This window comes from Xenopus tropicalis, chromosome 8, assembly GCF_000004195.4.
Source record: "Xenopus tropicalis strain Nigerian chromosome 8, UCB_Xtro_10.0, whole genome shotgun sequence".
Classification (NCBI taxonomy): Eukaryota; Metazoa; Chordata; class Amphibia; order Anura; family Pipidae; genus Xenopus; species Xenopus tropicalis.
The window spans coordinates 88,802,673-88,823,534 of NC_030684.2; the positions used below are offsets into that span (position 1 = coordinate 88,802,673).

Below are 20,862 nucleotides of genomic sequence, written 5' to 3' on the forward strand. Positions count from 1 at the left end.
TAGAATGAAACCTGGGATCCCAGCAATACTAACTATTGTGCTGCCCATTTAATTAAACATTTGAATGCTTTTCTAGTAGCCTAAAGGCACAATGCTCCAAATTACTGATAGACCCCATATCTGGAAAAGCCCAGGTCTTTCCAGATAATACATCTCATACCTGTGCATGTTTCTGAGCAAAAGGCCATATACTGGATTGAACAAGACTGCAAATACAGGAGCATTTAATATGCAACTGATATAAAATAATATATTAAACTGTTAAGAGTAGATTAGCTATAGACATTGCAAACAAAAAATGGACAATTCAAATGTCACTGTTTCCATAAAAAGAAAAAAAAGCTTTCCTGTCAGTCAAATTCTGTTACCAACACTGACCAAAATAAAAAAGTCAGCCAAACCAATTAACTGAAACTACATGAGCCACACCAGAATATTTGCACAGATCACTGTAATCTGGCAATCCAGACTCTGTCGATGGGCACCCTAAATTGAGTGGACGGACCAGAAGATGTGTAGCTTAAGCCAAGACAGACAGCGAGGTAATGTTACATTTTAATGTTAATGTCAACTTTATGCAACTTTTACAGAAGTGATTGGTTTTTCTCTGACTATTTCCAAAATGAAATGAACAATACTAGAGCAATAGATAGATCAGTTATGCTAGCAACAAAATCAGTCATTGATAGTTTATTTTCTATTACGATTACTGTATATTGGACTTGTTCCAGTTCTCTTTATTTTAATTTATGTCCCCCACTTTTAGGTGGCCATGTACTGTACAGGCCAGGGAACAAAGCCGGATTCTGTACCTATGCACGGTCCTGTTTATTTATACGATTGTAACTACATCTTCCTTTTTTGCCCCTGATGATTACATATACCACATCCTGTATGTTGATTCAGCTTCTCAAGAGTATCTGATGCCTCAAATGAGGTCACCTAGTACACTTGCTGAACCATGTCTGCTTTAAACCACAGATGTCAATAAAGTTTTATGTTAACCAGCATTGTCATTTGCAAATTGTATTGCATATAAGCCACCCAGATTTTCAATACTCATGGTACAACATTCCAAAACGATTAGTCCTTTACAAGGGACTGGGAGCGCCAACTTCCACTTTGCTACTGGGGCTTCATATGTGGATTCTAGAATACGATCTTGCAGGCCCATCTAATAATAGAAAAAGAAATGGGAGAGAAACAATGAGGTCTCAAAAATGTAAAATTTTAGTGTTCAGCCATACGCTTTTACTGTGGAGCTTGATTATTTTATGGACTGATTATAACATGGAAAAGGTTATTACATTTGTACTAACAGAACTGTATGTAAGAAGAAAATAGTGGCACTATAAATAGCCCATTTATGTCTCTGCTTTTAATCTAAATACGAATAGAGAAAAAGAGCCCTTTGCATCATAAATAGCAGCTTTGTATGTCAGGTAAGTCTGACAGTGTATGTGCGCACCTGCCTGCACACAGAAGATCAAAGGAACCTTTTAATTCAGGCAGAGGAAAAAAAAAACAGCCTATGCAGTTCCACACACCTTGGCACTCATGGCACTTTTCTGCCATGATTTCTACCATAATTCAAAAAAACCCTAAGCTTTCTAGTTTTTATGAGGACTGCATATTTCCAGCAATGTTACCTGCAATTACCTTTTCCTAGAAGTAGATGATAATGCAAAAGTGTTTGGCCAATGTTTCATCCAGAAGTAGTGCCTGAAGTAGTTTTTGCTAACAGGAACACCGTCCCAGAATATCAGGTAAGTGATTACAATCACTGGAGGGGGGAGGAGGTGCCTTAAATTGGGCACCCCCCAGTAATTTAGACTCTCGCACACAGTACAATGTCAGGCTGCCTAGTACACGTACAGACAGGCTTGTTGCCTTGAGGCTGCCGTGTTTTTAACCTTCTCCTTTAATGATGCACTAACAGCTCAGAATTATCACTCTAAAAAGCTCACTGTCTAAACAACAATAACAAGCATCCTTGTGAAAACAGAAACATGGTAAAGTAAATATCAACAATCAAAAAAAGGGAAAAATACAGTAGGTAGATGTATTGAATAAAAAGTGTCTACCCACCATTAAACACAGTGAAAAACAAAGCTGAGTAAGCACAGACAAAATGCTAGTGCAAGAGAGCAAATGGTGTAGCATAGTTAATAATGCTGAAAAAAATTAGACCTGGTTTGATTGGTTAATCCATCAAAGATCTGACAGTTGATATTTCCGAATAATTCCATCCCTGCAGCATGTATAAACAAACTTTTCCCATGCAGCCACCTGAAAGAGGGACATTGTGTTAAAATTAAAATAGCTACATATACCTTTCTGATAAAGCTTACTTAGTTTTTACCTTTCCTTTTGCTTTAAGTATTAGTACATATTGCAGAAAAATTTATGTATGCAAAAGGCATGTACTCCGTGACTAAATTCTTTTTTTTTAACTTTTTAAAGTAAATAATGCTTTACTGATTTTTTAGAGGAATACCAGTTTTTTTCATTACCCGATACACAGGTTCACAGTCTGGCCCAGTTAACTGCAGAACTTGATCAAAATCTTGTGCTATAAAACAGGATCCGTCACCTATCATCAAAGGAATACAGTGCGTTAAGAGAGATTATTATTAGAGATTTTTCATTTTAATTCTTTACCTGTTGTATCAGTGTATCAATTTGTATATTCAATGCACAAAACCAGTTACTATACTTGCTGCTGAATATGTTGATGCTTTAGAAATATGTCTTTAAGGAGAAGGAAAGGCTAAGTCACTTGGGGGTGCCAAAATGTTAGGCACCCCCAAATGACTTAAATCGCTTACCTTTTACCCCGGGCTGGGGCCCCTGTTAGGAGAGAATTACACCAGCCCGGGGTAACTGCGTGCATTTCCTCTTCATTGTTTGCACGCTTGTGCATGCGCAGTTGAGTGAAAAGCCAAACTTTAACAAAGAAGTCGGCTTTTCACTCTAATGTGCATGCAACGGCCCAGGGATTTCACCGGCGGAGCGAACAAGGAAGAATGAAGCGCTCGATGCAGGTACCCCAGGGCTGGTGCGGTTTTCTCCTAACAGGGGCACCAGCCCAGGGTATCAGGTAAGTGATTAAAGTCACTTGGGGGTGCCTAACATTTTGGCACCCCCAAGTGACTTAGCCTTTCCCTCTCCTTTAATAACAGTAATAATTTAACAGCTACTTACAGCAGCATTCAATACAAGTATGTCAGCTTATAAGATTTATTTACATGCCAGTAATGAGGTAGCTTTGTTCATTGCTGAAATGATAGCTCATAAAAGGCCAATATGTAATAGAAACTATGCTAAAATAAGGAATTACTGTTGGCACCACATGCTGTTCAGCACAAGAACATTTAAATGATTTCACTTAAAAATAGAAAGGTCTTAATAGTAAAAAGGGCAGTCTGTTTGGGGATAGATCTGGTAAAGCTGAGCTGTACCTTTGTTTACTATAATAAATTCCCTTTTGAATTGTCAAAGCATGAACCAATGATCACTGGCAAACTGGAAAAACTTTTTATTGTTGGTATTTAGAAAACAATGGATTAAAGATAGAAATATATTGGGGATTTTGTTGGATGTAGTTAGATCAATGTCTACTGTAACTGCACAATGTCTAAAAATAATGGAATATCAAAAGATGTGTAAACTATATGAAAGGTTTGTCATCCGTCAGTACACAACCGTTGGAAGCAAATGCTAAATGTTGTGTTTTCACCTGACAAGATAAAGTTTAATAGAGCTTTATTTTCTATTCTTATACATTGCCTGTTGAATGTAGATCAATTAAACAAGAATCCTTTTTATCAGATGTTATATTACAGCAAAGATGATCAGATTTTGTTGCATAACAATACCAACAAAATCTGACAAAAATCTTAAATGTAGTTTCCGCTTGGAACAGGATAGGTTGAAAATCCTGGTATATTTATAAAAAAAAAAAAAAAAAAAAAAAACACACAACACGCTAGGACAGTAAGGCAGGCATACACTAAAATTTTAGGTTCCATCTGTGGGACCACACCGTGTTGGGTTTTTCTGTACCTTCATATCCAAGTCCAGAAACATTTGCAGCTCTTGCTCTTGGTCAGCACTGCCTAATGGAATTGTGGTCTTTCCCCAATAAAATCACCAAAGATTTAAGCACAATAGGACAAACTTACAACAGTGACAGCACATTGACATACCATGGCTTGCGATGTAGCCATCTCTAAAGGGAACTAGGGACAACACTGGAGAGCCAGTTCTGCATATTGTCTCAACTGGGGTTCTGAAAGACAGATAGTTGTAGCAGTTAACATTCTGTACCATACTGCTTTTAACTCTGCTTTATTTGCTTGTCTCTTTACTACAGTGCAGACTTAGAATATCATCCACAAGTTAGGGTGGTACCTGGTCATGAGATGTCATGTGCACTGTGGAGAAGTCATTAGGGTAAGGCAAAGTATAGTAAGATAAAATCTCCTGACTTACTTTGGGTTTCTGACATCCAAATGGAATATATTTCCATCTTGCCCTCCAGCAAGGAGACCCACGCTGGAGATAAAGGTGCAGCAATTAAAAACATCTGACCCTTCAAATATAAAAACCTAAATAAAAACAAGTGATATATTTACTTACATAAGACATACATGAGGATTCAGCACACACACAAAGTTCTATTGCTCTATTTTGAACCCACGCAAAAGTTATAGGTTACACAACAAGGCCAAAATGAAAATGCAAGTACCTTATTTGTGAAGAACACTTACCACCAGCCTTAAAGGAATACGGTCATGGGAAAACATGTTTTTTTTCAAAACACATGAGTTAATAGAGCTTTTCCCGCAGAACCCTGCATTGAAATCCATTTTTCAAAACCACAAACACATATTTTTATATTTAATTTTGAAATTTCACATGGGGCTAGCCATAATTCTTCATTTCCCCGGGTACCACAGACATGCGACCTGTGCTCTAATAAACTTCAGTCACACTTTACTGCTAAGCTGCAAGTTGAAGTGATATCACCCTCCCTCCCAGCAGCCACTCAGCAGAACAATGGGAAGATAGCAAGGCAGCTGCTCCCAGTAGATATCACAATAGCACTTAATAGTAAGAAATCCAGCTTGGGACTCCTCCAGTTACATAGGAGAAGGAGAAACAATAGGTTATCTGAAAGCAGTTCTAATGTCTAGTGCTGGCTCCTTATGAAAGCTCAGCACAATGCACAGAGAAGGCTGCCGACACACCAATATTACAACTAAAAGAAATAAATTTGTTGGTTCAAGAATAAAATTTTAAATGGTAGTGTTAATTATTTACTATGTTAAACAGGGTTATTTAGAAATAAAAAGTACACGTTATTATGCTCTGTTCAATAATACCCCACGGTAAAGAAGTGTAAACATTTTTACTAAAATTTGTCAGTAGTACCCTCTGTAAACCCTGAGCACAATTACCCATCACCAGCCTAAATGCTTTGAAATATTACTCTTCCTCAATATGCCTACAGCAAATCAAGTGTTTTGTGTAAATATTCCTCTGCACCAATCTCCTTGGCTAGCACTTTAATACATAATTGTACTGCAGAGAAAAACTTATGTATATGCTACACAAGTATATGTTAAGTGTACACAATCTATTGACTGGCTTTTAGTATCCTTTAAGTCAGGGGTGCCCAGACCTTTTGACGCGGCGATCGACTTTGGTTCCTCCAGGCGTACGTACACGACGCAGTGTGCGTACGCATAACCCCATAAAAGCACTGCACTTCCGCATTCGCGCCGCACTTCTGCATTTGCAGGCTTAGACGCGGTCCACCAGAAGTTCACAGGGGGATCGACTAGTGGACAGCAATCAACGCTTTGGCCACCCCTGCTTTAAGTGAAAGAAAAGTAATCTATTACTCACAGAATCACGACTCTGCAGACTCACTCCCTCCAACATTTTATCCTCTCGAGCCAGGATTAATAATTTCCCTTCTGTCCCTATTTCCCTGTCACCTGAAAAAGTACAAAAGGCTCACAGTAAGACCTAGTGATGTTTAATGTAATTCTGCAGCCTTTCAGCAGGAGAGGTATTAGTGGCAGATAATAATGAACATAAGCCCAAAAGTCCAGTTTCTCCAAAACAATCTGTAAACCCTGATTGGTTAGAAAGTAAGTTTGAAATGTAAAAGTTGTTAGTATGATATAATAGATATTATATGAAGGAAATAAATTTCACCTCACAAACAGCTAAAGATTTTGAAATATTCATAGGATTTTAAAAGCATGACATATAAATTGTTGTGTTATAAGAAAAAACAAATACCAAGGCAATGTGTTAGTTGGGATATATACTGAATTATCTAGCAAGACAACAGAAAAATTGAAAACTGTATGATGTATAAATTCTAAAAGAAACTAAAAGAGAACAAAAAGTTGAAAAGGAAAAATACTTACTAGGGGCTTCCTTGGGAGATCCCAGATTGACTGCATTATCAACTGCTCCAAGAGCAATGGCATTGATAGGAACAGAAGAATTGTTAACTACAGAAATGCAGGCAGCCTGGCCACAATCCCATAATCTGGCTGTGCCGTCTCGGGAACAGGTAACTACATTCCTTCCACGATCCACAATAGCCAAGTCAAGGATACCTGACCAATAGAGATGATTTAATAAAGGCCATAAACTGATAACGAATTAAATTTCCTTTTTTAAAAAAAAAAAAAAAGTTGTACTCTTTTTTTTTTAAAAAAAAAGCTAACATTTTCTAAATTAAGTTAAAATTCAATTTCAGGTAACACAATGATTTAGGAAATGAACGTTCCCCAACTGGAAGCAGCTGCTGGCAGGAAAGGAAATTTCAATTGCTTTAGTGCTTCCATACAAAACCTAGGTAGTGAAAATCTTACATGTGCCGGAGACAAAACACCACAGCTGATGCTGACATTTAACACCCCAAGTAAATTCTAACTAGTCATAAAATAAAACTTCTAAAAAGAATGGCGAGTGCTTTGTACATTTTTCATACAGCATTAATTAATGCTTTGTTATTGTAGGCTGCCCATATTTATTCCAGAAAAAGGTTTTGTATGTATTTGATATTTACAAAACACATTCATTTCATTCAATGCATACAGCAATTTATAGCAATGATATTCTACACATTCTAGAGTTTAAGCCCTTGTGCATGTGCACAAGCAGAAAACACACTTGGAAGCCAGCTGGTCTTAAATCACTCTCTTAGACTGATAGGATGCAAGCAAAGTCTGCATGCAAGATTTTGGAGTGTTGGTTTGTTTCTTTGCAGCATGGCACACCTCCTCAATGCCACCAATTTGGGACCTGGCACCCAGACTCAATATCTTTTTATTTTTTAAGTATATCTGTTAGCTATAAACTTGTCACCCAACACACTATAACTTTGCTAAATGACTTCATAGGCTGATTCAGTAAAGAAAAACAAATAAAACATTTTGCTTACCTCCTTTATGCCCCCTTAATGTCACTGGGCAGCTTCCATCATCCACAGACCAAATTTTAACCTGAGCATCCATCCCACCACTTAAGACCACCTTTCCTGAAGGAAAGAACATGCAGCAGTAGACATCATGGACATGACCTTCCAAGATTCTCTGTGAGAGGAAACATTTATTAGCACTGTATGTAAAAAAAAAAAAATCACAACCACAGATTAGTGAGAGATTATATATATATATATATATATATCATATATATATATATATCGAACCAAGGATGGCACACCGCTTCAATTCTTGTCCCGGGTGCACGGTAAAAGATTTAAATATTGCAAAAAAGACCAGCAACACCGGATCTATTGTGAATAGTAGATTATATTAAAAAATGCATGAACAGCCAAAACAGCTGTTCATGCATTTTTTAATATAATCTACTATTCACAATAGATCCGGTGTTGCTGGTCTTTTTTGCAATATATATATATATATATATATATATATTATATACATATATATATATATATATATATATATACACATGCACAGGGATATCAGAACATGAATAATGGCATTAACTAACTCATTTGATATGACTTTAAAACTCTTGTTGTCAGTCTCTTTTCCTTATGAAAAGCAGTGCTAAGGTTCTCCTGAGACCTCTATCCTCTATACATATAGGTAAATCTGCCTTGATTTCACAGAATATTGAGCATGGAACACTGAGGAGTATGCCAATTGCCAGCAGTAGCAACCAGAACCACTCTTGCATCATACCCCACTATCAGGTATGCGGGGTACGCTTAAGCATTATACTGCATTATACCTAACTCCACAAACTTCGTATAGTGGCTCTCCCTCAGCAAATGCCCCCCATAGTGCTTAGACTCAAGTCAGAATACAAGGTATAAAGAATACAAGGTATAAAATGTTAAAAAGTAATGCACAAATGCACAAAAAATGCCCTCTCTACTTTTACTAATGCCAATTTCTCTTATATCAGTGCACCCACCTGCCCTGTTAAATATACTCTCCTTTCTCACCCGTATTTCTCCATTATTGGTCTGCCAGATCTTCATAGACTGATCAGTACTGGTAGAAACTCCAAGGGCTCCTCCACAGGAGATATCCAAACAGGTTACCTGAACAAAGAGTATACTGTTTGCAAAATCAAAATGTAGTGCTTCTAAATTCTTAATTATTCATAAATAAGAAATATAATGTATATTTGGAAAGGCTATGTTACACATGAAACCTACAAAAATATAGAAACGACAGTGGTTTGAAAAACTATTTGCCCCCTTCCTGATTTCTTATTCTTTTGCATGTTTGTCACACTTAAATGTTTCTGCTCATCAAAAACCGTTAACTATTAGTCAAAGATAACATAATTGAACACAAAATGCAGTTTTTAAATGAAGGTTTACGTTATTAAGGGAGAGAAAAAACTCCAAATCTACATGGCCCTGTGTGAAAAAGTGATTGCCCCCCTTGTTAAAAAATAACTTAACTGTGGTTTATCACACCTGAGTTCAATTTCTGTAGTCACCCCCAGGCCCGATTACTGCCACACCTGTTTCAATCAAGAAATCACTTAAATAGGAGCTACCTGACACAGAGAAGTAGACCAAAAGCACCTCAAAAGCTAGACATCATGCCAAGATCCAAAGAAATTCAGGAACAAATGAGAACAAAAGTAATTGAGATCTATCAGTCTGGTAAAGGTTATAAAGCCATTTCTAAAGCTTTGGGACTCCAGCAAACCACAGGGAGAGCCATTATCCACAAATGGCAAAAACATGGAACAGTGGTGAACCTTCCCAGGAGTGGCCGGCCGACCAAAATTACCCCAAGAGCGCAGAGACAACTCATCCGAGAGGCCACAAAAGACCCCAGGACAACATCTAAAGAACTGCAGGCCTCACTTGCCTCAATTAAGGTCATTGTTCACGACTCCACCATAAGAAAGAGACTGGGCAAAAACTGCCTGCATGGCAGATTTCCAAGGCGCAAACCACTTTTAAGCAAAAAGAACATTATGGCTCGTCTCAATTTTGCTAAAAAACATCTCAATGATTGCCAAGACTTTTGGGAAAATACCTTGTGGACCGACGAGGCAAAAGTTGAACTTTTTGGAAGGTTACATCCATCCATTACATCTGGCTCAAAAGTAACACAGCATTTCAGAAAAAGAACATCATACCAACAGTAAAATATGGTGGTGGTAGTGTGATGGTCTGGGGTTGTTTTGCTGCTTCAGGACCTGGAAGGCTTGCTGTGATAGATGGAACCATGAATTCTACGGTCTACCAAAAAATCCTGAAGGAGAATGTCCGGCCATCTGTTCGTCAACTCAAGCTGAAGCGATCTTGGGTGCTGCAGCAGGACAATGACCCAAAACACACCAGCAAATCCACCTCTGAATGGCTGAAGAAAAACAAAATGAAGACTTTGGAGTGGCCTAGTCAAAGTCCTGACCTGAATCCTATTGAGATGTTGTGGCATGACCTTAAAAAGGCGGTTCATGCTAGAAAACCCTCAAATAAAGCTGAATTACAACAATTCTGCAAAGATGAGTGGGCCAAAATTCCTCCAGAGCGCTGTAAAAGACTCATTGCAAGTTATCGCAAACGCTTGATTGCAGTTATTGCTGCTAAGGGTGGCCCAACCAGTTATTAGGTTCAGGGGGCAATTACTTTTTCACACAGGGCCATGTAGGTTTGGATTTTTTTTCTCTCTAAATAATAAAAACCCTCATTTAAAAACTGCATTTTGTGTTTACTTGTGTTATCTTTGACAAATAGTTAAATGTGTTTGATGATCAGAAACATTTCGTGTGACAAACATGCAAAAGAATAAGAAATCAGGAAGGGGGCAAATAGTTTTTCCACCACTGTATACCAATTACCAGAAAGAGAAGAAACAGGGCACAATCCCCAAAGGGAAACATGACATCACAGTGAGGAAAATTATCCACTTGAGTTAAAAACGATTGATTACATATAATAATACACTATCTAACAAAGTGAATGGGGAATAATTAAAACCATATCAACATACATTTTTTGAGTGAACTCTTGAGAAGCTTGTGTAAGGAGACAAAAATTTGCCAGAAATATTCTGCCCAGGACAGGAAACAGTAATACTCTTCTGCAAAACAAATGCACAGTAATTAAAGAACACAGCCTTTTCACAAGTAAATACCACTGACATTTAATTTAAATTTATTAGTGGACCTGTTGCTTGACATTAAAGGAGAAGGAAAGGCACTTAGCCAAAATGTTAGGCACCCCCAAGTGACTTTAATTGCTTACCTTTTACCCCGGGCTGGTGCTCCTGTTAGGAGAAAACAGCACCAGCCAGGGGTACCTGCAGCGAGTGTTTCCTCTTCCTTCTTTCTTCGGAATCCCTGGGCCGGCGCATGCGCAGTAGAGTGAAATAGACGACTATTTTGTTAAAGTTCGGCTTTTCACTCTACTGCGCATGCGCAAGCGCGCAAATACAGAAGCAGGAAGAGGAGACGCTCGCTGCAGGTACCCCGGGCTGGTGCTGTTTTCTCCTAACGGGAGCACCAAGCCCGGGGTAAAAGGTAAGCAATTAAAGTCACTTGGGGTGCCTAACATTTTGCACCCCCAAGTGACTTAGCCTTTCCTTTTCATTTAATAATGCACTATGTTTGGAGTTCAACAGAATATCTCTGGCTGTGTTTTAAAAATAAATACAATTATTGGCTTTATCAAGAAAAGCATTTTGGCAGTTCCACTGGAAAGTATAAAAGATACAGAGCATTTTTCTGTATTAGCAATTCCCTACTATGTCATGGTCTATTTAAAGTAAAAAATAATATCTATTCATAGATACTGGTATTTAACTTTAATTTACCATCAGATAGTTAAATAAGAAAGCACAGGTTTGTGAATGAACAACTACTTTTCTGCATTTGTAAAAACGAGTAGCAAGTGACACACTGCTTGCATCAGAAACAACATTTAGGGCTCTGGCACACAGGGAGATTAGTCGCCCGTGACAAATCTCCCTGTTCGTGGGCGACTAATCTCCCCGAAATGCCATCCCACTAGCAAAAATGTAAATCGCCGGTGTGATGGCATACGCGGTGGCGCGATGACAGTGAAATCGCCGAAGTTGCCTTGAGAGGAAACTTCCGCAATTTCAGTGAAATCGCCGCCATGTATGCCATCCCACCGGCGATTTAAATTTTTGTGCCAGAGCGATTAAAGTAGCACTGCTGATAATACAGTAAATGAGAAAAGAAAAGCTGACATGAAAGGTGAAGGACATCAGGTTTTTATGGTTTCAGAAAGAGATGCGCACAAACAGAAAGAAACAGTCAAAACCTTTGTGATCTCATGAACAACAAACTCATCAGAAGAGGTGAGTTCAGGGTTTCCATCAGCACTAATGCCCTGACATTTCAAATTGCCATAAATGCTGGGTTTTCCTGAAAAACAGAAAAAATAACAGAAACGTTATAATTAGGGTTTAAGAGGCTGAAGAAAAGTCTGAGTACACATAAAAAGACCTAACAGAGCATCCCTTTTATCAGAATCCACTTGTCTGGTTACAGTGACATAGAGCAACTGACCTGTGTTAAACATACAAAAAATATAACAGAATATGCAATAGAAAATGGTAAAAATAAAAATAAAAAATCTACCTGCAACTTTGCAAGATATCCAGGCTTCTCCTTCAGCCTTCCTGAAAACAAAATTGTATTATTCCATGTTATAAAAGCTTCATGGGCTAAAATGTTTAACTAGAAGGATACAATAAACAGCCCGTGTGTCAGACACATACAGCAAATGGTCTGTCCTCTTCCACTGTATGAGTGGAATTTCTACTGACATACAATAGGTCTGATTAACAGCGGTAAGAAACATTATGTAGCATTTCTGACTCAGAGCTGGGAATGGATTTGCAGTTATTTCAATTGAGACTGCAGCTTTGCATTGATCCTACACTGTGCTGTAAAGAATGTCTACGAATCAGATGTTTGCTTGGGAATAAGGTGGGACTTTTCCCATCTGACTAAGAACCCCTAAAAAAATGCTTGGAAGAATTAAAGAGAAAAAGAAGACAGCTGGCAAGAAAATGGAAGGATTCAGTCACAACATCAATGCATCTACTATTGAGAAGCACAAACACCCAAACAAAAAGACAAGAAGCCCCAGAAAAGTAATATCTATATGGTCACCAAGAGTAAAAATGAACTTGAAGTCACTTAATAATAATGAGGCACCTAAGCAGATTGCCTATATAGCAGATTGCCTATATAGCAGATAGCCTATATAAATATATATCTAATATATAAATGCATCCTAATGTACGCATTATACAAGCAGAAGAGGCTGTGTACGCTACCACTGACTGAGATCCCCCCTCCTTTAAGGAGTATTTGAGTCTCCTTCCTGACTCTATACTGCAGGATGTACCCAAACAGCCTCCCTCTCACCTTAACACCTGATCCCAGTCACATTGTATGGAAAGCTTAGCGGCCATTCTACTGCACAACGAATTGTCAAAAAAGTTTTCCATATAAATGGATCACCACATCATACGCCAATCGGTTCTGCCAGATAACAAGAAGCGGGCCAATAAGAACACATTTCACTCCTCACCCGGAAGTTTATTATTTTGACCCCTCCCACTTGCGGCCGTGTTTGGCTGCGCATGGCAAGCGCATGATTGGTTCCTATTGGTCCTTCGACAGCATTGGCGTTTCAGTTAGCAAAATGACAGAGGCATGGTTTGTTAGTGGGTTTGATGTTTGGCGACGGGCACGTAAAATCTATGTGAATAAAGACATGGTTGTAGTTAAAATAGCCTACACGGAAGTTAAGTTCTTGAATTAAATAAAAGTATCTTGTTTTGGTGTAACAGGCGCCGTATTATATGATCTATTGTAGGAGCGGCAGCAGGCAAGTGGCAGCGGGCCTGACAGGGAGGGGGCGTGGTCTGCCTGTGAGCAAAACCTGTCAGGGGAGGTACTGTACTTGCAGTAGGTGGGACTAGGTGAGAAGCACTGGGGCTGGACAGGGTCAGGCGGGAGCTAAAGTAAAGATCTTGAAATGAGTTGGTGTTTGAGTAAAGTCTCCGCTGCTGTCCTGCGAGGAAGCGCTAGGACTCAACAGGTCTGTGTTTCCTTATCCGCCCGGCGATGGCTAAGTTCAGACAGCGGAAAGCCAGAGCACGTAGACGGGTTGGTGAAGAAGGACAAAGTGGTCGTGTTCATCAAGGGCACCCCGGCCCAACCCATGTGCGGCTTTAGCAACGCGGTGGTCCAGATACTACGTATGCACGGCGTGCAAGACTATGCGGCCTATAATGTACTGGAAGATCAGGACCTGAGGCAGGGTAAGCGAGTCACTGGCAAGGCGGGGAATGGGCAATGAGCAGCACGTCACTGCTTTGGCAAAGTGGCGCAATGGAGCAGGCATTGAGGTACAGGTGGTCCCATTGGCTGAGGCAAGGAGAGGCGCTGGGCAGGTAGACAAGGTGCATGCACCTATACCGCTTACACCGTATATAACAAACCAACTGAGGTTATGGTGGTGGCACATAGCAGAAAGGCACAGGCTCTAGGAGTGTAAGAGCCAATGTCTGTAACAACATACTGGCTTTTTTTTTTTTACATTTCAACTATTATGGAATAAAGATTGTGATATTTTTGTTCCTGTGTACAAAGTGCTGACAGGCTCTGTTGTTTTCGAAGAACAAGTAGTACTTCCACCTGAAATAATTGCTTGAAATGCTTGCTGCAATGAAATAGTATTAATAAAATGCAGAATAGATTTGCATATTTTTGTTATTGCTGTAAGTATTCGTTCACAATACCACAGATAGCTGCAGAACCCTAACTAATGCTTAAAAAAATATTGGAAGAAACCGTACAATATGTGCCAAAATTTTGAGCACAACAGGCAAGCCCTTTGTGAAAAAGAGCCAAAAGTTTAGATTGATAAAGGACAACTCAAATGTACAATAATAGAGAAGCTAGAAAGTACAGAAGAAGTTATGATTATATTTGAGGGTTTAGTTGTGTGAAAAGGCTGCAACTTTAGTGCCTATATTAATGCAGGTATGGGATCTGTTATCCAGAAAGTTCTAAGTTATGGAAAGGCCATCTCCCATAGACTCCATTATAAGCAAATAATTGTGATTTCTAAAAATAATTTTCTTTTTCTTTGTAATAATAAAACAGTATCTTGTACTTGATCCCAATTAAGCGATAATTAATCCATATTGGATGTAAAACAATCCAATTGGATTTAATTAATGTCCAGAAATTTGAATATATAAACGCTCAGCCTTACTGCTCTCACGGCACGATGCATCAATGCCCAATAGCCCACCGCCTGGCGCTTTTGAATATCACAGAAAAAGAGGAGAGCACCTCTTTTTCTGTGGATTTAATTAATGCTTAAATTATTTTTTAGTAGACTTAAAGCATGCACAAGCATTCTGAATTACAGGTCCCATACTTGTAATGGGGCTGCAGTTCTATAGTGAAGATAGAGCAGATCAGTGTTTTAGCCTAATCCCCTGTCAGATTCTAGATATTAAAACTCTGAATATCAAGTAAATTCATACCTCTGTGACCAGTTTACTTCCATTGCATGTGTTAAATGAGCAGACAGATGTATTTGTCAAATGCTAAGAAAAGGTACAAGCCAATAACTGTATATGCAGTGCTTGTCTCTTTGGCAAACAATGCATGTTATTGAGCCCTAATATACAAAAAACCTTGTTTAAAACAAAGCACAAAACTAGCCATAGAGATTGTTGGCACCCAAGGTTATATGAATGTTTTTTGGTGTGGGATTGTGCAACTCTAGCTGGCATGCTGAAATATCAAGATTGGACAGTAACATGCAAACATGAGTATGACTTTGCATATTTTTCTTGGAGCAATATACAGAGAAATACGGATGTATATTATTTGCTAATTGTTGAGGGAAAGATATTCATTTACTGTTTTGTTGATTCACACAATTTCATGACTTTAGTATTGTTTGTTAGTGATAGTTCTCAGTGATTTGGTTGAAGTTTAAAGAAATCCTATTTTCTTTCAAGCAGCATTAACGGTCGTTTTTTTTTTTGTTGTTTTTTTTTTTCAGTGTTGCTTTTCCTTTGTCACTACTTAGTTTTACTTTTCTAATTCTGCTTTTTAAATGAAATGTTATGGGACCAGTAACATCAAAAAGAAAGTTATATATAATATTGTGCCAAGTATTATATACTTGAATCATATTCCAATGTGTTTGCTCTGCTGTGTTTAGCTATGTTTCATGTGTCTAGTAAAGCCCTACCTAGATATATTAAAGATTTAATTTAATGCACTAGAAGAAAAACATCATTTTCAAAGAACATTTTTTGAGAGTGGGAATAAAGGACCAATTTTTAATGATGCAAAATAATTTTAGTTATGCCTATTGCTAATATTTATAAAGAGGTGCTTTCTACAAAGAGTTTTCCTTCCTGCATAAATTATTAAATTATGTAAAGGCTACTATTTCCTAAATGAAAGTGCATATGACAAAATGATGTTTACTTTTAAGCCAATATTTTACACCACTGTGGACTTGGCAATGCCCGTTGTAACAGAAGTAACAGCAAATTTTGTAGGACTGTGCTGAAATGTCTGCAGTAGCCACTTTCATGCTTTTCCTATAGCCAGCAAGGCTCTAGTTTCATCAAACCCTCTCCCTGCAAAGATGAATGTTCAGTTCAGTTGCCCTTCTTTGTAAATTAAAAAAACCCATGGAAATTGGGCCCTCTGTTACCTCACACACTGATCTTAATTTTTGGGGGGTTTTAATATATTTGTAATGTATAAATGAAAATTCTAATGCAGTCATTATTTCTCACAGTATATGTGTATATTATAGTAGAGAAGAGCTCTCAGTCCAGAAAGTCGAATTATCCTCTGATATATATAATTATAATATATAGTCTTGTAAAGAATCGGCACTCGCCAGTATCGGGCACAGGCTGGGTGCTGACAAAAATAATGCATCAAACTCAACAGTAGAAAGCACTCACAGCTACAGCATCAATCAGGTCAGTGATTTATTTCAGCATACAATCTACGCGTTTCGATCACCACAGGATCGTCATCGCCATCCTGATGACGATCCTGTGGTGATCGAAACGCGTAGATGGTATGCTGAAATAAATCACTGACCTGATTGATGCTGTAGCTGTGAGTGCTTTCTACTGTTGAGTTTAATAATAATAATAATATATATATATATATATATATATATATATATATATATATATATATATATATATATATATATAAATAAATATATAATATTATATATATATATATATATATATATATATATATATATATATATATATATATATATATATATATATATATATATATATATATATATATATATATATATATATATATATATATATATATATGATATGATGTTTTGCAGGAACACAGCAGGGTTGCAGCACAAATGCAGGCTACTCCAAACTTCCCAAAAACAGTCCATTTATTGTTAACACAAAAAGGCAGCAAAAAGGGCAATGAAAAATAGCTTGTGTTCAGCAAACAAAATACAAAAACACAGCAGGTATTACCAACAAAATGTCCCACGGGCAGCCCAATTAAACCAGTTTGACTTACTTTAGTCGATAAGGAAACGGCTCAAACCCACCGGTTTGTTTCGCGGAACTCGGGTGCATTCAAAGCAGCTTTCATGTGTAACTCTACTTTCACACTCCACACCTTTCCCAACTGCCTTTCCCTTCCTTAAACCCCCTTGGTTTTCCAGACCACACCCTGTGTTGGGTCTCTTAAAGGGGTGGTTCTTAAAGGGCTCAGAACCTAAAAAATGGGGATATATGCCTGCCATCTAGGACTTATCCCCTCAGACTTGTACAATAAATATATATAGCACATATAACAGCACATAATCCACTTGTGTTTGTATAATTTTAACACAGATGGGTATGACTTCTATGCAATTAAGATTTCTCTTTTGTTTTTTTAGGGATAAAGAATTATTCAAACTGGCCCACCATACCTCAGGTCTATTTTAATGGTGAATTTGTGGGAGGCTGTGATATTCTACTTCAGATGCATCAGAATGGAGACCTTGTGGAAGAGCTAAATAAGTTGGGGATTCGTTCTGCACTATTAGATGCTGAACCGAGCCAAGAGAAAAAGTAATGCACTGTGTTATAAACTTTATATGTCAAAAGGATAAAGGCCTGATTGCACCAGAAAAGCCTTATTTGCCTGGAGGAACTGTTGTACAGATGCTCTAATGTCCAAAAGAAGTCCATGTAATGTTCTCTATTAATATATCAAACCTGGTGGAGGACCTCCACCAACTTGTGCAGAAGCCTTTCTGCCATGGAATAGATTTGTGTAATATATTTAGATAATGACCACTGATGTGTTGAAAGAAAAAATTTACATTAAGAAAATATTGTAAACAATAAAATATACAGGTTTATCACTTGCCTGTTTAGACTTTGTTGCATTATTAAAAGGAGTTGGAACAGCATGTAATAGGCCTTTTTGACCCATGCACCATAACATGATATTTTTATCAGGCAAGAGAACTTGGGGGTCAGGAATAGAATTTTCTAGTAATCTTAATCAGTAAGTAGCACAAGATATTGGTGCCATTTTAAGCCATAAGTTAAAAAGAGACCTGCCACCAACTGGCAGAATTTATCCAGAATGTCCCACAGATAGTCCATATGTAACCAATCCACAGACAGGCTGATAAAATGAAGTCCTTGATGTTATTTTTTCTTCAGGTTGCACAGATCCAGTGGGGCTGATGGTTCCATAAGAGTTTAAGGGGCCTTAGTGGGAGGGAGGTTGCTCTCTAGGCCTCCCTTCATTCTCAAAAGATTGCTTCTCTCCTTTAAGGGGCATGAAATTTCCATGGATTTCACAACTTATTCTGCCTGTTGCTTCCTCTTCCTAAGTCTCCAAAAACTATATAGCCACTCATAAGCCCCTTAGGGCTCTGGCACACGGGGAGATTAGTCGCCCGCGACTAATCTCCCCGAACTACCATCCCACCGGCGAACATGTAAGTCGCCGGTGGGATTGTACACGCTGTGCAGGCGATTTCGGCAAATCGCCGAAGTTGCCTCGCAAGGCATTTTCGGCGATTTGCTGAAATCGTGCCGCCGCGTGTGCCATCCCACCGGCGACTTACATTTTCGCCGGTGGTATGGCAACTGATGGCAACTCGGGGAGATTAGTCGCCCGCGAACAGGGAGATTTGTCGCAGGCGACTAATCTCCCCGTGTGCCAGAGCCCTTAGAAAATACTCCTGAAATCTACTGACTTTCTTTACCCTTCCCTTCAGAAGGAGGATGCTATCTCATTCCTTTGTCTGATAACCTTTCTGACCTGTAGGTGTGAAGAGTAGACACGGTATGGACAGGTAAGACAGTAGGGGGTGGAGCTCCCATATTGAAAGGGATTAGGTTCAGCAGACAGAATGGCACCAGTGGCTCTAAGGGCTTTAACAAGATTACTATCCTAATTACACAATAATTCAACCCTGTATATCTTGTAAGTTATAAGTACAAGATAACACGGTGATAGCATACAAGCCCATGACACAGCCCTCATGCGAAAGCAATCTTTTTAGGGCTCTGGCATACGGTGGGATGGCATACGCGGTGGCGCGATTTCAGTGAAATCGTGCCGCCGCGCATGCCATCCCACCGGCGATTTACATTTTCGCCGGTGGGATGGCAGTTCGGGGAGATCAGTTGCCCGCGAACAGGGAGATTTGTTGCGGGCGACTAATCTCCCCGTGTGCCAGAGCCCTTAAGCTGAGTGACCTCTTGGAGTCCGTGTCATATTACTGACAGAACCAAATATTTAGCAACTTGGAGACTTTCAATGCTGTTGATGTAGCGCTAACATTCCAGAAGCCAGCAAGACCAGCATGCTGAGCAGTGTCTCAGACAGTACCTGCACTTTCAGCTGCTAAGCTAATGTCCACTACTGGAAGTATAAAACTAATAATATCTTTGAAACAAGTAAACTACAAAAGTGCAAAGAGGAGCATTTGAATTTACATTAATATATTTTCACTTAGCACTTAAGCACTTAAGGTGGCCATACACGTGGCGATCTGCGATCTTTGTGCGAACATCGGTCGCACGAAAGATCGTCAGATCCGCCACTAACCTTCAGGGCTGAAACAGGCAGTTAAGGAGGTAGAAACAATAGGATTTCTACCTCCTTCTGCTGATTCAGCCCTGACGGCAGATTTTGCTCAGGCGCCTTCTATGGCGCCCGATCAAAATCTTTTGACCTGGCCGATCGGCGAGTCAGCAGATATCAGCAGCCTCCTGCGATACCAGTCGACTCGCCAACTTGCCATACACGCACCAAATATCGTACGAAACAAGGTTTCGTACGATATTATCTTTAGCTTTAGTATCACAAATAATGTCACTTGCTAAATATAAAGCAATGTTGCAGTATGTTATTGTCTACCCTGTGCAGATTGTTGAAGTATCTAATTGGCACAATTGTGCTCTTTCTGCTAATAATAACATTTGGAAATGTGCGACATTACATTTAAATGATATTCCAAAATGGTACCAATTTCTGTTGAAATACAGATAAATAAATCTAAAAAAGAATACTGGTGGAATATGGCACTGATCATTTTTGATGCCAGATACAACAGCGATGTTACTGGGTTTAGTACTGGAAATTAAGTCATAGCAGTAGAATGTTACTATTTCAGTTACAATTAAATATGAAGGTTTCTGATTTTGGTCAAGAAATTCATCATCCTATTGTAAAGAAATTAATTTTGCAGGTGTGAACTGCTACTGAACAAAATAAAAAGAACCAAGATATCTTTGAAAAAATATTTTTGAACAGTTGAAATTATAATAAAATAAAGCATTTCTAGTTGCCTAAGAAGGTAGATTTGGAAAAACTGGTAATATGCACAAAAACTGCTGTTTTAAAAATAGTCCCTTAGGGTGAGGTCGCATGAAGCGTATATACGTTTCTCTTAGCCCTGCGTTTTCGGCCAGGCTGAGAGAAGAGAGCAGATCTGCTTCCTTACACTCCTCTGTGTGCCTGCATTAATGATTATGGCAGCTGGGTGAATGTGGGTACACAGAGCAGAGGCCGGCCTGGAAAACATCCACTTTTCTGTTTTTCAGGCCAGCTTCCAATCCACTCTGCTCTATGTGCCTACACTCGAGCAGTTGTCATAGTCTTTAATGCAGGCACACAAAGTGTCATAGGGACGCAGATCCACTTCTCTCAGCTTGGCTGAAAACGCAGGGCTAGGAGAAGCAGATATATGCTTTGTGTGACCTTGCCCTTGGGTATATCAAATTCTAATGGTGG

The 20,862-nt window shown here is 38.8% G+C and overlaps 2 protein-coding genes across 3 annotated transcripts; one reads left to right on the top strand and one right to left on the bottom strand.

The window, feature by feature from the left end:
* Positions 1 to 543: 543 nt before the first annotated feature.
* Positions 544 to 13,434, bottom strand: thul16 (thyroid hormone up-regulated protein (gene 16)). Of its 2 annotated transcripts, none has more exon segments than NM_001011392.1 (13): positions 544 to 1,174; positions 2,191 to 2,289; positions 2,514 to 2,593; positions 4,209 to 4,291; positions 4,495 to 4,610; positions 5,914 to 6,005; positions 6,447 to 6,641; positions 7,472 to 7,622; positions 8,507 to 8,605; positions 10,524 to 10,613; positions 11,819 to 11,922; positions 12,139 to 12,179; positions 12,934 to 13,434. In NM_001011392.1, coding segments are annotated over 12 exon segments (1,176 nt in total). In that variant the 5' UTR covers positions 12,981 to 13,434; the 3' UTR covers positions 544 to 1,174; positions 2,191 to 2,211.
* A 90-nt stretch (positions 13,435 to 13,524) lies between these two features.
* Positions 13,525 to 17,965, top strand: glrx5 (glutaredoxin 5). Its single transcript, NM_001004919.1, has 2 exons — positions 13,525 to 13,835; positions 17,498 to 17,965. The coding sequence occupies exons 1-2, from the start codon at positions 13,550 to 13,552 to the stop codon at positions 17,674 to 17,676; spliced, it is 465 nt and encodes a 154-aa protein (NP_001004919.1). The 5' UTR covers positions 13,525 to 13,549; the 3' UTR covers positions 17,677 to 17,965.
* The last annotated feature ends 2,897 nt before the right edge of the window (positions 17,966 to 20,862 follow it).

Bases quoted from the DNA above. Each gene is read 5' to 3' on its own strand.
- thul16 (XM_031890419.1), bottom strand. From the start codon at position 8,542: ATGAAGATCTGGCAGACCAATAATGGAGAAATACGG. The intron at 7,623-8,506 runs GTGAGAAAGGAG...TTCCTCTCACAG, and splicing joins CCAATAATGGAGAAATACGG to AGAATCTTGGAAGGTCATGT. The intron at 6,006-6,446 runs GTAAGTATTTTT...GTACTTTTTCAG, and splicing joins ATCTCCCAAGGAAGCCCCTA to GTGACAGGGAAATAGGGACA.
- glrx5 (NM_001004919.1), top strand. From the start codon at position 13,550: ATGAGTTGGTGTTTGAGTAAAGTCTCCGCTGCTGTCCTGCGAGGAAGC. The intron at 13,836-17,497 runs GTAAGCGAGTCA...TTGTTTTTTTAG, and splicing joins AGATCAGGACCTGAGGCAGG to GGATAAAGAATTATTCAAAC.